General features: G+C 41.5%; 2 protein-coding genes across 2 annotated transcripts; one reads left to right on the top strand and one right to left on the bottom strand.

Moving 5' to 3' along the window:
* Positions 1 to 3,594: 3,594 nt before the first annotated feature.
* On the bottom strand, positions 3,595 to 6,838 carry LOC147606166 (multicopper oxidase LPR1 homolog 4-like). The gene is made up of 4 exons (XM_086792736.1): positions 6,469 to 6,838; positions 6,196 to 6,282; positions 4,575 to 5,507; positions 3,595 to 4,322 (listed from the first exon to the last, which is right to left on the bottom strand). Exons 1-4 carry the CDS (start codon positions 6,784 to 6,786, stop codon positions 3,798 to 3,800), a joined length of 1,863 nt encoding a protein of 620 aa, XP_086648862.1. The 5' UTR covers positions 6,787 to 6,838; the 3' UTR covers positions 3,595 to 3,797.
* Positions 6,839 to 6,933: 95 nt separating this feature from the next.
* On the top strand, positions 6,934 to 14,973 carry LOC147606165 (uncharacterized). The gene is made up of 3 exons (XM_086792922.1): positions 6,934 to 7,143; positions 14,555 to 14,758; positions 14,851 to 14,973. The coding sequence occupies exons 1-3, from the start codon at positions 6,934 to 6,936 to the stop codon at positions 14,971 to 14,973; spliced, it is 537 nt and encodes a 178-aa protein (XP_086649048.1).
* The last annotated feature ends 331 nt before the right edge of the window (positions 14,974 to 15,304 follow it).

Genomic DNA, 15,304 nt, shown 5'->3' with positions numbered 1-15,304 from the left:
TTTTACAACCAAACTTGTTTTGGCAAATGCGGAGACTGACAGCAGATTCTTTTTGATCCCTGGCACATACAATGCATCAAAAAGTGTAAAGGTGTTGCAATTTGCAACATTCAGCACAATCTGTCCAACTCCTTTAACGGGATAAGAGGAGTTATTGGCACAAGTGACAGTATTCCCTGTGGGAGCAGACTCAAGGAAAGTGAATAAACTGCGCTGCGAGGTGATATGCTTAGTGGCACCACTGTCAAAGTACCATACATCTGAATCTACTGCAGACATACATGTGTCATGCAAAGATGGGTCATAACTGCACTGCGCATTGAATGCCCATTCTGTATCTTGAACAACATTAGCAGATTCATTGTTAGAAGGAGAGGCATCTGCAACAGCCATACCAGCCTCTTTCTTCTTAGCCTCTTTCGCAGCCAGCTTAGGACACGCTTTGATGACATGATCATTTCCCTTACAGTACTTGCAAAATGTCTTCTGTTTGTCACCCTTCTTCTCATCTTTGTCTTCCTTCTTTGGTTGCGCAGCATTTGCAGATTTCTGCTTACTAGAAGAAAAGCCAGCTTTACCTTTCCCGCTTCTCTGACTAGCAACGAAAGCTTGATCTGCGACACGCATAATATTCCTGTTTTGCCTTGACTGGTCTTCTTGCAGCAAAACAGAAACTAACTCCTCAAATGATAAGGCATTAGGATCTGGTAGACCATTCAAAACAGTCTGCACAAGTGAACTGTCTGACAGGATTTCATCTGCAGAAATGAGCTGCTCTTTGAAATCCTTGATCTTTGTCAAAAAGCTATCCATAGAATCACCTTCGTTCATATGCTCACTCTCCAACTGTTTTCGGAGGTAAGCAACACGAGCCTCATTTCTTGCCTGATACAATGTGGCAAGTACATCCCAAGCATCCTTAGAAGTCCTGCAGGAGCGAATATGTGGGATAATGGTACGTTTGACAGACAGCGCAATCAAGGCATGAGCCTGCGCATCTCTACCATCCCAACGAATCTGCTCTGCTGAAAGTGGTGGTTCTCGAACAGCTGCTACAGCACTTGTGCCTGCACCATCATCAACAGTACCTGTTTCTGATGTGTTTGCAGCATTATCAGCCACAATAGGACGTGCATCAATACCCTGCACAATGTTCCATAACCCCTTTGCTACCAATACATGTCGCATCATATATGCCCACAATGGATAGTTGGTGCCATCCAACTTATCCTCAGCAGCCAACATGCGGAATACATCATTGTTGTCAGCCATGGCCAATGACTGTACTACTAGATGTAAATGCTGTCTGTAAGAGGTAAACCTGTATAAAATCGACATGTGCTATGTAGCACAGCCCAAAACAGACGAATGGGCACCTGTCCTGCAGATTTTAATCTTGACAGAAAATCTGCACAGTAGGACGATTTTGCCTGCGCAGTACTTGAAATGCAAAAACGGAGGGCGAAATGACTTCAGATCAAAATTCTGAAACGAACGAGCCCTATAGGCTCACCCACGGCATATACTAACCTGCAGACGCTCGTGAAACCTCGTCGCAATCGGAGGAGATGAAGCGGCAGGTGCCGGTGATGCTGCCCGGGAGGAGGAAGCCTGCTCTGATACCAATTGTTGGAATTAGGGTTGCAGGAATGCACACACAACTTCAAGAAGATGAGGAAGCTTGAGCACAACACAGTAGTGTATTATGAGTGCCAAAAATGAAAGATAACAAGCCCTAGAAGATAATGGGCGTATATACAATGCACGGGGGAAAAAACCTCCTAGTGAGGGAAAAAGTGCCCCGACGGTCCTAAGTGTGTTCACACACATCACTACTATAATATGGTAACACCTTATGCACACGCTCTATGCAATTACGCTCTATGCATAAGCCTTATGCACACGCTCTATGCATAAGCCTTATGCATAAGCTCTATGCATAAGCCATATGCATAAGCCATATGCATAAGTCTACCTGCGTACGCTCTATGCATAAGCCATATGCATAAGTCATATGCATAAGTCTTATGCATACGCTCTATGCATAAGTCTTATGCATACGCTCTATGCAAGACTTATGCATAAGCTCTATGCATAAGCTCTATGCTATATGCCTTATGCACTATTATGCTAACCCTTAATCCCTTTCACATAAACCTTATGCACACGCTCTATGCAATTACGCTCTATGCATAAGCCTTATGCACACGCTCTATGCATAAGCCTTATGCATAAGCTCTATGCATAAGCCATATGCATAAGTCTTATGCGTACGCTCTATGCATAAGCCATATGCATAAACTCTATGCATAAGTCATATGCATAAGTCTTATGCATACGCTCTATGCATAAGTCTCTTGCATACGCTCTATGCAAGACTTATGCATAAGCTCTATGCATAAGCTCTATGCTATATGCCTTATGCACTATGCTAACCCTTAATCCCATCACCCAATGGTGTAATAAACATGATCTTGCTTTACGTACATGGATAATAGAGATTGCAAGCTTATTATAGGTTTTATGCATAGATATTAAATTAATCATATGTGTAAGCTTACAAGAACCCAAAACTAACCCTAAACCATAAAACAGGGATGCAAAAATTCATAGAAAATAGCATAAACAAGAAAAATCGAAAGAGGATCTACCTCTTTTTTGCAAAGCTGAAGGAGAGGATTGGTGAAAGATTGGTGAGGTGAAAGAGCTGCAAAACAAAATATTAAACAAACTAATTAGTAAATTAAACACAAGAAAAAGAACTAATACAAAACCCTAAAATCTCTATGCATGCATTAGGAGATCTATGCATACATAGAGAGCTCTCAACATGCATAGAGAGCCAAAAAAACACAAAACCCTAAACGTCCTAATTCTTAAATTAAAAACTAAAAGCAATTGCAATAACATGTTAGGAGAAGGAGAAGAGGAGAAAAGAAGAAAGAAGGAGAAAAGAGGAGAGAGGAAAAAAGAGGAGAGAGAGAGAAAGAGAAGAGGGAGAGAAAGCACCTTCAACGCTTGTACTTGCGCTTCTTCTGCGAAAAAACCAGAAAATAGGCTCTCGGCTGTGAAAAACTTACGAGCGCCGGTATATGCTACGGAATATGCGTCGGAATATACGTCGGTATATGCTACGGAATATGCGTCGGTATAGTCGTCGGAATAAGCGTCGGTATAGGCGTCGATATACGCGACGGGACACGAAAATTTAAAAAAACCCCGCCATGCTTGTCTCCTCCAACATGACGACGGACATACCGACGTTCGACATTTGCGTCGGTATTTTAGCGTCGGTATGTCCTCAAGCTCTTGTAGTGGTAATGGTCATTTGAGAACTATGGAAAATGATATAAAGTACTTTATCACATAACTATGCAAACATAATGACCTTCAATATTTCACCTCAAGGCATGAGATTTCATCATTAAGTAAACTTTTATGTTGACCTATTTAAATGTATTTTTTAAATACTTATTTTAAAAGTAAGAAAATTCGACTTTGTGACCAATCCATACCGTTTTTTCCTACTCTTCAAACAGAAACAAGAAAATCTTAGAATACCTCTATATTGATGCACAAGTGATTCCTTGATAGACACGGTGTTATTTAATTGAATATATAAATGAGTTTACAAGAGCTCGATTTTAAAGATAAATGAGTTTACAAGAGCTCGATTTTAAAGATATTGATGCACAAGTGATTCCTTGATAGACACGGTATTATTTAATTGAATATATAAACGAGTTTACAACAGCTCGATTTTAAAGATAAATACCAAATTGGTAGTGTGGCACCTATTAGTAGCTATTGTCTTCTTTATTGTGTAGCTTGTATGGCCTCATCATGAAGTGGTCCTCATGTTGCAAAATATGGCAATGAAACAAATAGCCTGGACCTTGAGTTGGGTCAAAGCTGAAGGGGAGCCCTTCTCTTGTTGTAAAATGTAGAAGAACACGAAGCATGAAGTGCTCATAATTGATTACATCATCCTTCCATCCTTGTTGATCTGGACTTGGGCCTTGCGGGTAGTCTAGAAAGCATGTACCATCCTTTGGATATGCGATAGTTGTGGAACATTGGTTGTTTCTATAGGAATCAATATCAATTCTTTGTTGGTTGAGGACTTGAAAGTTAATGAGATGGATATGGATGGGATGAGGAGCATTTCCAAGGTTGACGAATTCCCAAATTTCTGTACTTCCATAAATAGGAGTTATTGTTACAGGATCATGCCAAGTTTCATTATCAAATCTAAGATTAAGGTTAGCTTGACCAGTTATGTTGATGGTTCTTACTTGATGTGGTTGAGATATCACTTGAACCTGAACAAACAATGAAGATAAGAATAATTAGCTCCTGAAGTAGTTTGATGTCTTTTGTGTAGCTCACTTACGTGGTGATGAACTCTGGTTGAGTTGGTAGATCTATCAAATGTCTTATGGAAGGTCATGGGCCCCCTATGCTTCCAAGTCAAGATGGGAGACTCACCTTGTGAAAACGCAAATGAAACTAACAACTAATCCGCATCAACAAAAATTTCAAAAGAAGGAGAGTAAGAAGAATGATTGAAATACCTTGTTTGCATTAGCTTTTGCCATGTGTTGCATATTTCTTGGCAATCGCTCCATGTAGTCTGAATCCATGATAATGCCTTCAGTGGTGCCTCCATCCTCAACAACTATGAATTTCATGATAACAGAGGTTTGGGGAATTTCAAAGGGTCTATCGTTATTGGAAAGTGGCATGGGGAAGTTTCTTAGGATGACTTCAACCCCACTCTGAAGCCCCGAGAAGTCGACCACTACATCGATTCTATCAGATGGGAACATCAAAAAGTTGTCGAGGCTCATGGGCTCATCAAGGAACCCACCATCGGTGCCGATTTGCAAGCATGTTAGGTTTTGAAGGTGGTGATTGAAGTACAAGCCCATGTATCTTGAGTTACATGCATTGGTAATTTGCAATCTATAAGGCTTGGCATAGACACGCAAGAAGGGCCATACCTTGCCGTTGACAACCCAAGTGTCAAACCACTCTTGGCACCAAGATCCAACCTCAAAGCTGGCGGGACCAGGGAGGTTGAGAGAGCCATTAGCAAAGAAGCCCAAATCTTTGATGAAGAGAAGCATGGCATTTGGAAGGTCGAGCAGCTTCTCCTCCTCCTCCGTGGGTCGAAGGATGTAAAGCCCAGACAAGCCCGCCAGCACATTAAGGCGAGTGATGCCCATGGTATGGTCATGATACCACAGTGTAGTAGGATTTTGTCGATTTGGGTAGACGTAGTCTTGGGTGGCATACGCAGGTCCCGTCTCATTTTTGGGCGTGAACCATGCATCGGGATTCCCATCGTAGATGCTCGGCACCTCTGCACCGTGAAGATGGACCACCACCGGTACTCCGCCTCCGCTTGGCCTTGCCCACTCTATCTCATTAGCCAGTGGTAGGAAGTGGTGCTCGTCTGAAATGTGATTCTCCCATCGAATATGCGCCTCGACATATCGCCTTGCCTGCCAATCATAAAAGAAAGAAAAAATTTAATGAATCCATACTGCTTGCACCTAGCTACACTAGTTGGCAACACGGCTGGTAAGGCTGCTCTTTAGATCCCAAATGGTATGAATTGTGCTCTTTGGATCCCAAATGGTAAAGTAAAGCATAGAAGCACACACAAATCCCCACTAGTGCCATCCTTCCACCAAGACTGGGAGCACCCTCTAGATTAATAATTCTCACAAGCAAAATAACAACAAATGATCTAGAGGATCCCCCTACCCACATGCCTTAAACTTGAAGCCCAAGGCTAGGCTAGACTTTTGAGAAAAATTTGAGACCCTTTTCCTGGGCGTGAAAACGCTGTCTTTGCATTAATTATAGGCTTCCATTTTCTAATGCTATCTTTTCATTAATTATAGGCTTCCTTAGCTTAAGTAATCTTGGAGAATCCCATATGATTTTGTAAGCATGGCAGTGAACTTGTTTAGTGTAATGCCTAAAAGCGATGTGGAGCCTTGGAAGCATGGCAGTTGACTTGTTTGGTTTAATGCCTAAAGGTGATGTGGAGCCTTGGAATCTAGATTTGGAGAGAAATTGGAAGACAACTGCAAGCTACACACACGCCACACAAGACGAGCACGCACGCACACGTGCTCGCGCAGGAAAAAAAAACACTAAGAAGTTCCTGGGCACACAGTTTACCATCAAAGTAGGCCCAGGAAACGTAGCTGTCTCCTGGCTTGTCCCGAATGCGTAGAGAGTAGTGTTGGGCAAGTCTCGGTGTAGTTTCTGCACAGTCATGCATGCACATATTAGCAAGCAATATATGAGCGACAAAGTGATCTTGCAGACATGAAGCGACTGCTACGAAACTAGCGATCATGCTGGCAGTAGCCTTCCCTACGTGGTGATTTTACAGGTTGGTGACGACGGTGATCTGATGAGCGTATGGGTTGATGGGATGAGTGTATTCACCTGGGTGATTTTGTAGGCAGCGATGGTGAGGGGTTGGCCGTTGGAGACGTCGAGTACTGGTGGGAAGGTAAGGGGCTCGATGAATTGCTCCAAGGCAGGGCTTGGCTCGAGTCTTACACCGACGCAATCTTGTGGATAAACATATGGACTTGGAGCCGGCTCTGCTTCATAATGATCAATTAGGGCAGGGGCTGGAGCCTGAGCCGGCAGGCTACTAGCCGAATTATACCCAACAACATCAAACTGAGAAAGGCGCCTTGATGCGCCAAATGCAAGATGGAAGAGGAGGAAGTGTAGTAATATTGACCTCACCTCCATCTTAGCCGCAGGTCGATGCCTCAACGGTCTAGCGTTTCCATCTCTTTATTTTCCTCATTCATCACGTTCCACGACGCACAGATATCAAAGCCCGTCTTTATCACTTCTATGACGTCGTCGGTCACGTGAAAAACCAGAGGCTAGCCGATGCTTCATTGGCAATTGCTTCTACGGGCAAGTGTCCTGACTCTCCATCTCGTTATTTTCCTCATTCAGCACCTTCCACGCCGCACAGATACTAGAGCCGGTCTTTATGACTTTTACGACATCGTCAGTCACGCGAGGCTAGCCGCTTCATTGCGTCTAGGGCTGTCTCTTTATTTTCCTCGTTCAGCACCTTCCACGCCGCAAGAGCCGGTCTCTTTATTTTCCTCATTCAGCACCTTCCACGCCGCAAGAGCCGGTCTTTATGACTTTTACGTCACGCGAAGAACCAGAGCCTAGAGGCTTGATTTTTGCCGGACGGGTGGCAAGTTTTTATTAGTGTAATTTTTGACGAGCATTTTAAGTAAGTATTTTACGACCAAAATACTAAAAAACGAGTCGCAGTCAAAAAAAGCAACTATGAGCTACATCCACCTATATCTAACCTAGCTAACACCCCCCCACTACTAGAGCTTGAGGGCATACTGACGTTAAAATACCGACGCAAATGTCGAACGTCGGTATGCCCGTCGTAATCTTGGAGGAGACAAGTCGGGCGGGCTAATTTTAAATTTTCGTATACCGACGCGTATACCGACTGGTATACCGACGCTTTTACCGTTGCACATACCGACACATATACTGAGGTATATACCGGCGCACATACCGACGCACATACCGACGCTAGTAAGTTTTTTACAGTCGAGAGCGTATTGTTCTCTGTTTTCCGCGGCGTTGCAGAGAAGGTGCGTTTCAGCATCTCCTTCCTTCTTTCCTCTTTTCTCCTCTTCTCCTTCTCCACTTTAACTTATATGCTCTTGCTTTTACTAATATGCTCTTTGCTCTTGCTTTTGCTTTTTAATTTCGGATATAGGACGTTTAGGGTTTTGTGTTTTTTTTGGCTCTCTATGTATGTTGAGAGCTCTCTATGTATGCATAGATCTCCTAATGCATGCATAGAGATTTTAGGGTTTTGTATTACTTTGTATTAGTTCTTATTCTTATGTTTAATTTACTAATTACTTTGTTTAATATTTTATTTTGCAGCTCTTTCACCAATCTTTTACCAATCCTCTCCTTCAGCTTCGCAAAAAAGAGGTAGACCCTCTTTCGATTTTCCTTGTTTATGCTTTTTTCTACGTATTATTGCACCCCTGTTTTATGGTTTAGGGTTAGTTTAGGGTTCTTGCAATTGCAAGCTTGTACATAAGATTATTGCAAGAACTATGCATAAAACCTATCATAAGCTTGCAATCTCTATGCATAGCCTTCTTGCAAGCTTTATGCATAAGCTCTATTCATAGAGCTTGCGAGCTTATGAAATCTCTATGCATAAGCTCTATGCATAGGCTTTATGCATAGAGTTTGCAAGCTTATAAAATCTCTATGCATAGGTTTCTTGAAAGCTTGCATGGACATTGTACATAGAGCTTGCATAGCCTTCTTGTTGAAAGCTCTATGCATAGCCTTCTTGTAAAAGCTTAATGCAAAAGCTTGCATGGACATTGTACATAGAGCTTGCATAGCCTTCTTGTTGAAAGCTCTATGCATAGCCTTCTTGTAAAAGCTTAATGCAAAAGCTCTATGTATAGGCTTTATACATAGAGGTTGTAAGATTATGAAAGCTCTATACATAGGGCTTGTAAGCTTATGCAAGATCTATACATAGAGTTTATGCATAGAGCTATATGAATCTAGCTAAATGCATGAATTAAGATCTATGCATAAAGCTTAATACATAATGTTTTATGTATAAATCTTATGGATGAGCTTTATGCATAGAGCTATATGAATCTAGCTGAATGCATGAATTAAGATCTATGCATAAAGCTTAATACATAATGTTTTATGTATAAATCTTATGGATGAGCTTTATGCATAAGGCTTCACATGCGTTATGTTTTTATGCATAAAGCTTTTTTTGATGTAGAGTGCCTTGCATGGATGGAGAGCATAAGCTTTTTGAATGTTTATACTCTCTTATACATATAACATATATTTCTTATGCTCTGTTTTTCTATGCATAAGGTATTCTCTTTATTCATAGAGTTTATATATGTTATCAAGGTAAGATCTCTTATCCATGTAAGACAAGATCATGTTTATTACACCATTGGGTGATGGGATTAAGGGTTAGCATAGTGCATAAGGCTTATAGCATAGAGCTTATGCATAAGACTTATGCATATGGCTTATGCATAGAGCTTATGCATAAGTCTTGCAGCCTTATTATGCAAGCTTATACTTAAGGCTTGCAAGCCTTACTATGCATACGATAGCATAAACCTTATTCATAAAGCTTGCATAAGACTTACGTATAGAGCATTACACATAAGCTTATGTATAGATCATTATGCATAGGCTTTATGCATAAGGCTCTATGCATAGAGCTTATGCATAAGACTTATGCATATGGCTTATGCATAGAGCTTATGCATAAGTCTTGCAGCCTTATTATGCAAGCTTATACTTAAGGCTTGCAAGCCTTACTATGCATACGATAGCATAAACCTTATTCATAAAGCTTGCATAAGACTTACGTATAGAGCAGTACACATAAGCTTATGTATAGATCATTATGCATAGGCTTTATGCATAAGGCTCTATGCGTTCAGCTTTAGGTGTAGGCTTCTATGCATAGAGCTCAATGTGTAGGCTTTATTTACAGAATCTATGCATATAGATTTTTGCATAAGGCCTTTATAAAGAGCTATTTATGAATAGAGATAGCCTCTCTCTCCATCCTTGTTCTAATTACCTTCTTAATTTTGTATGGAGAGAAGATAAGCTAATATATAAGTTATTTTTAAAATCTCCCTCAACGGCTGGGGAAAAGAAGCCCGTTTGACGCTTTTTTTAATATTTTTAAAGTCTCCCTCAACGGCTGGGGAAAAGAAGCCCGTTTGACGCTTTAAATGTTATTTTTAAAATCTCCCTCACGGCTGGGGAAAAGAAGCCATGTTTTATGGTTTACATAATGCTTTGTGTAATGCATAATGATTTGTATTTAATGAGCTACATATACATGTTATCCTGCTAGATGGAGCCTCTCAATCTTGAAGAGAGAATAGCGTGTCCATGCATGCGATGTAAGTACCAAATCTTTCGAAAACGAAGGATTTGCAACCAGCATGTTCATGACGCTGGCATATTTCCAATGGAGCGCTTGCAAAATTTACGTTTCAATCGTACAACCAAGCAAGTGTGCAGCCGCATCTTGATAACATTGCACCTGTGAATTCTCATCCCCAACAAAGGATGAGGATATCGAAGGAGGGAGTGACAGATGGAGCTCAATTAACACCCGAGGGGATGGAAGAAGGTCAGGAAATGGAAGAAGGTCCAATGGAAGAAATGTTGGATGCCTTCATCGAGCAACAAGAAGCTTTCTTCGAGGAACATGAACATGAAGATCATCCACCACGACATTCTCAACGGTCAAATTATGAACCAGAGGAAGAGGCCATGCGTAAACTTGCACGCCTTCCATTATACAATGGTGCCAACATATCTGTATTGCGTGCATCTCTTACGATGCTAAATTTGCAGTCAATTTTTGGATGGTCTAATACAAGTGTCACTGAACTATTCAAGTAAGGATTTTTTTTGGAGATTACATCTAATGTTGAAATGATAAATTTTCAACTTGTATTTGACTAAATCTTAATAGTAACGATCAGATATTGCCATACTTGCAGGCTTTTGAAAGACCAGATATTGCCCCCCGGCAACGAGATGCCTCCATCTCGTGCAGATGCCAAGAAGTTATTGAAATCCATAGGCATGGATTACAATAATATTCATGCTTGTCGCAATGATTGTTGCCTCTTCCGCCATGAATATGAGCATTTGCAAGAATGTCCCCATTGTGGCTCTAACAAATATAGAGAAGATGTTCAGGGGGAAGCTGTCCCGGTAAAGGTTCTTAGGCACTTTCCAATCATCCCAAGAATAAAAAGCATGTTCAGGTGCAAATCTATAGCAAGCTTGATGACATGGCATGCCACAACTGGATCCACAGATGAAGTGATGCGTGGATTCACCCACATGGAGACACATTGAAGAGAAATGGTCGGCTTTTAAGGAAGAACCTCGAAACCTCCGTCTTGTCCTAGCAATGGATGGTGTAAACTCTTTTGGTTTAAGGAGCTCTTCATGGAGCACATGGCATGTTTGCCTTGTGAATTATAATCTTCCGCCATGGTTAGCAATAAAGAAATGTCATTTGTTGCTCTCATTAATAGTTCCAGGAAAGTACAAGGTGAAGAACATGGATGTATATTTGGCACCACTTATTGATGAGTTACACACCTTGTGGAACGGAATTGAAGTGAAGGACACGTCAAAGCAGCAGAGTGGCCAAAGACTTGCAACTGTGCAAGGTATTCTCATGTGGACAATGCATGATTGGCCTGGCTATGGAGAATGCTCAGGTTTGTCTATATCGGGTTACAATGCATGTCCTGTATGTGGTCCTCGACTTGATTCAAGATACTCAAAAGCATTACGAAAGAATGTCTACCAAGGACATGTTAGGTATCTTCCATAAAATCATGAATTGCGGGATGGTAATCTAGGAAGACCTCCTCCAAGTGCACTGAAGGCAAGCGATTGGAAGATGAAATGGGAGGAATGTGGCAACTTGGCATGTCCTAGGATGAAGAGGCTCTCTATCTTTCACCAACTCCCCTATTGGGGTGATCTCCTTATAAACCATTTGCTTGACCCGATGCATATTTTCAAGAATGTAGCTGACATTCTGTGGAAGACCATGACAGGAAAAAAGGAGACTAAAGGCCAAAGGGACGACTTGGAAGAGATTGGTTGCATGCAAGAGTTGTGGGCTCGCACTAGACCCAATGGAAAGGTGCTACTTCCAAGAGCCCCATGTGTTTTTAGTAAGATGGAGGAACAACAAGTCAAGAGGACAATTTCAGAGTTTCGGACTCCTACAGGTTGTATGCATTGCTTGAAAAGTGCATTTACAAAGGATGATGATCTTAGTGGCCTCAAGAGTCATGATTGGCACAAGTTTCTACAATTTGTGCTACCCATAGCAATAAAAGATTGCCTCACTGAAGTCATTAGAGCCACTATCTATAAGATTGGCACATTGGTGCGCTGGATTTCTTCAAAAGAGATAAAGAGAGACACTTTGGAGACAACGCATTTAAACTCCATAGAGGCAGTCTGCATGGTAGAGAAGTTTTTCCCTACAAGTTTATTAACAATCCAGATGCATATGCTAGTTCATGTTGTAGATGAGGTTGCAGTTACTGGAACAGTCCATTCAAGATGGATGTTCTTTTTGGAGAGGTTTATGAAGATATTAAAGGGATTTGTTCGCCAAATGGCTTGCCCAGAGGGTAGTATGTCAGAAGGGTGGCTGATACAAGAGTCCCTTGTTTACATCACTGAATATTTAAGTTCTTCAGATCTAGAGATACCTTGGCTATGGTCTCAAGAGTCTAACAGGCGAGTCATTGGTGAGGAACTTCAAGGCCAAGGCATTAAGAAAAAGATGGATAACAATTTGAGGGAAAAAATAAACAAATTTTGCATCTTGAACTCTCATGTAATGGAGAAATGGATTGAGACATATGAAGCTCTCAAGCGACAGCGAGTACAAGATCGTTTAAGTTTCAGAAAGAATCGCACTACAAGAAATCTCCCATATCCAGAAGGTATGCAAGCTCTTCCGGACTTTCCCACAGGTAGATGGCTAGAAGCTACAATTTTAGAAGCCAAACGTGCTGGTTTAACTATAACAGAGGAGGAGGAGGAGCTTACAAAAGGATGCGATTGGCATGTAAGTGTTTAAGTTCTACATGTCTCTCTTTTTTTTCTCTACATGTCTCAGTGTTTGTTTCTCCATCAACAATCTTTATGTGCTATTTGTAGTATCACAAATATGGGGCGTTTTGGTCACATGGATGTCATTTTTGAGTAGAACGAATAGACCAAAGAAGAGCAACCTTTGATTGTGGTGTCACAGCACAGTTTGTTCAAGAAAGTCGTGCAAGTGCAAGTGATGATAACACAATTACTGGAATGCTTGATTACTTTGGAACCATTCAAGATATATTAAAGGTTGGCTTCAGAAGTTTTGAGTTGTTTATCTTTGATGTGAAGTGGTTCAAGGTAATCACGAATGGGCCACATGCAACTATACGTAGAGACAAGAGTGGCCTCATCCAAGTGGACTCCACAAAGGTATGGACCGATCAGCAAGATACTTTTGTGTGCCCAGAGCATTGTGAGTAGGTTGTCTTTAAAGCGGATCCAAAAGATCCACGCTGGCTATTTGTGGTTCAAGTCGCCCCCCGCAGTAAGCAAATTTTTAAAGAATTTGAGCTACAACAGGGTGATGTGGATGCACAGGGTGGTGGAGAGCAGCAAGAACAAGCCGATATCAACAATGAAGAGGAGCAAGCAAATGAAGAGGAGCAACTAGAGCAAGATCCAAATGAAGAGGTGCAAACCAATGAAACTGAAAAACATGTTGAGGAAGAAGAAATAGATGATGAGGACATCCTTCATCAAGGGACTTTTAATGATGAGGATGCTGAAATGTACATAGACATAGATCTCTTTGGAGATACTGATCTTAATGAGGATGATAGAATAGATAATGATTTTTAAAATGATGTATCTTAATGATTTGTAATGATTTTATGACATTGAAGGTGCAAAGTGATATGGTTTACCATTGTTATTTAGGAAAGTTAATGCTTGTCATATGGTCCTTTCATTGTTTACCATTGTTAATGTTTACCGTCATAATCACTACTGTAGGTGCAAGTTGATATAGTTTTACCATTGTTGTTTATCATTGTTAATGTTTGTCATATGGTTCTTTCATTGTTTACCGTGTAATTTTCATTTCGCACAAGTTTGTCATATGGTTTTTTGTCCAACAGGCCATGGGTGATGACTCACCGCCCTACGACTACAGTCCTGATTTCTCATTTAATCCTACACCGCAGGGAATGAGTCCCCAGCAGTTATATGGTTTTCTTTCGTCCATGACTCCAGAGCAGAGAGCCATGGCTCAGAGTTATTAGGGTTCTGGAGCAGGGACATCTGCCTCACCATCTGGCTTCTCGACGCCAGTTCCCACACCCGTAGGTACGACAGCAGCTCCCACACCTCATACCACACAGCCTTCCACTCCTCTTACAGCTCGATCTACCACCTCTTCACATAGACATCCCTCACGTAGTAGGTCTTCAGGGGGAGGTTGTTGTGGTGGTAGTGCCACAGATGCTGTGACACCACCACCACGTGAGCGCCGTCCTTCGCTCTCATCTATTGATAGCACACCCATAGGGTAACCTTCCACTCCCTGGGGTGCACATGACCATGACAACAGCAAGATATACACAATTAGGGATGGGGCACCAATAATGAATAGTGCAGGGAAGGCAATGAAGACACGCATTTGACAATTGTGCACTATATAGTTTCACGACTCTGTCATGACTAAATGGGATCAGCAAGATAAGGGGAAGAAAAATTATATAAATACAAAGATAAAGTAAGAGTTTCAGCCATCTGACCCTATGAATGTCGTCTCTAATGAGTGGATACAGTATACAGCTCGCATTTTGATGGGGCATCGTAGGTCAGAGGGGCGAGGGATGCATTTAGAGAGGGGAAAGAGAAACCTATTTGGCTAGATGACAGGGAGTGGGAAGCCATTGCTCAGGAGCTCACAGAGACACGAGAGAGGTTTCAACAACAAAGAGAGGCGGCAAGGGCAAGACTCCAAACAGTAGGGGCTTCTCATCTTGGGAGTGGTGGTTACGAAACCATGCGCCATGAATTCGTAAGTATTTGTAGCAATTTTATTTATGTAAATGTATGTATGTGGGCTAAATTTTGATTTCTAAAAGTTATAATTGTTAATCGTTTGTGTAGGAGTTGGCCATGAATCGCCCACCAAGTAGGCGAGAGGAGAAGTACGCTCACAAACATGGCCTTGTGGCCTTATTTGAGATGCTTGAAGAAGGAGAGACCGTCAATTGGGAGGCCTTACCATGATGTAAGATGACCTTCAAACTAATGGTATATGATCAAAAGATTCTTGAGTATTAATGTTTAATTTAATTTCTTGTTTATCGATCTGAAAAATAAAAAAACGAGCACGGTTGTTTTTGTGCTCTATTTTAGACAAAATGGTGCTGTCTGTTTGCTGTTGTTGATCCTGTTCATTGCAGGCAGCCAGGCAACACTATTCTGTCTAAAAAAAATTTCTGGTATAGCGTCGGTATATTTTCCGGTATAGACACCGGTATATTCACCGGTATATGTGCTGGTATACATGCCGGTATTGCCGTCGGTATAGATGCCGGTGAATGTCGGTATAGGGACA

The sequence above is a fragment of the Cibotium barometz genome, chromosome 58 (assembly GCF_041138505.1).
Source record: "Cibotium barometz isolate CiBa-2024 chromosome 58, ASM4113850v1, whole genome shotgun sequence".
Taxonomy (NCBI): domain Eukaryota; kingdom Viridiplantae; phylum Streptophyta; class Polypodiopsida; order Cyatheales; family Cibotiaceae; genus Cibotium; species Cibotium barometz.
The sequence above is the reverse complement of the archived record's forward strand: the minus strand, read 5'-3'. Positions and strand labels throughout refer to the sequence as shown.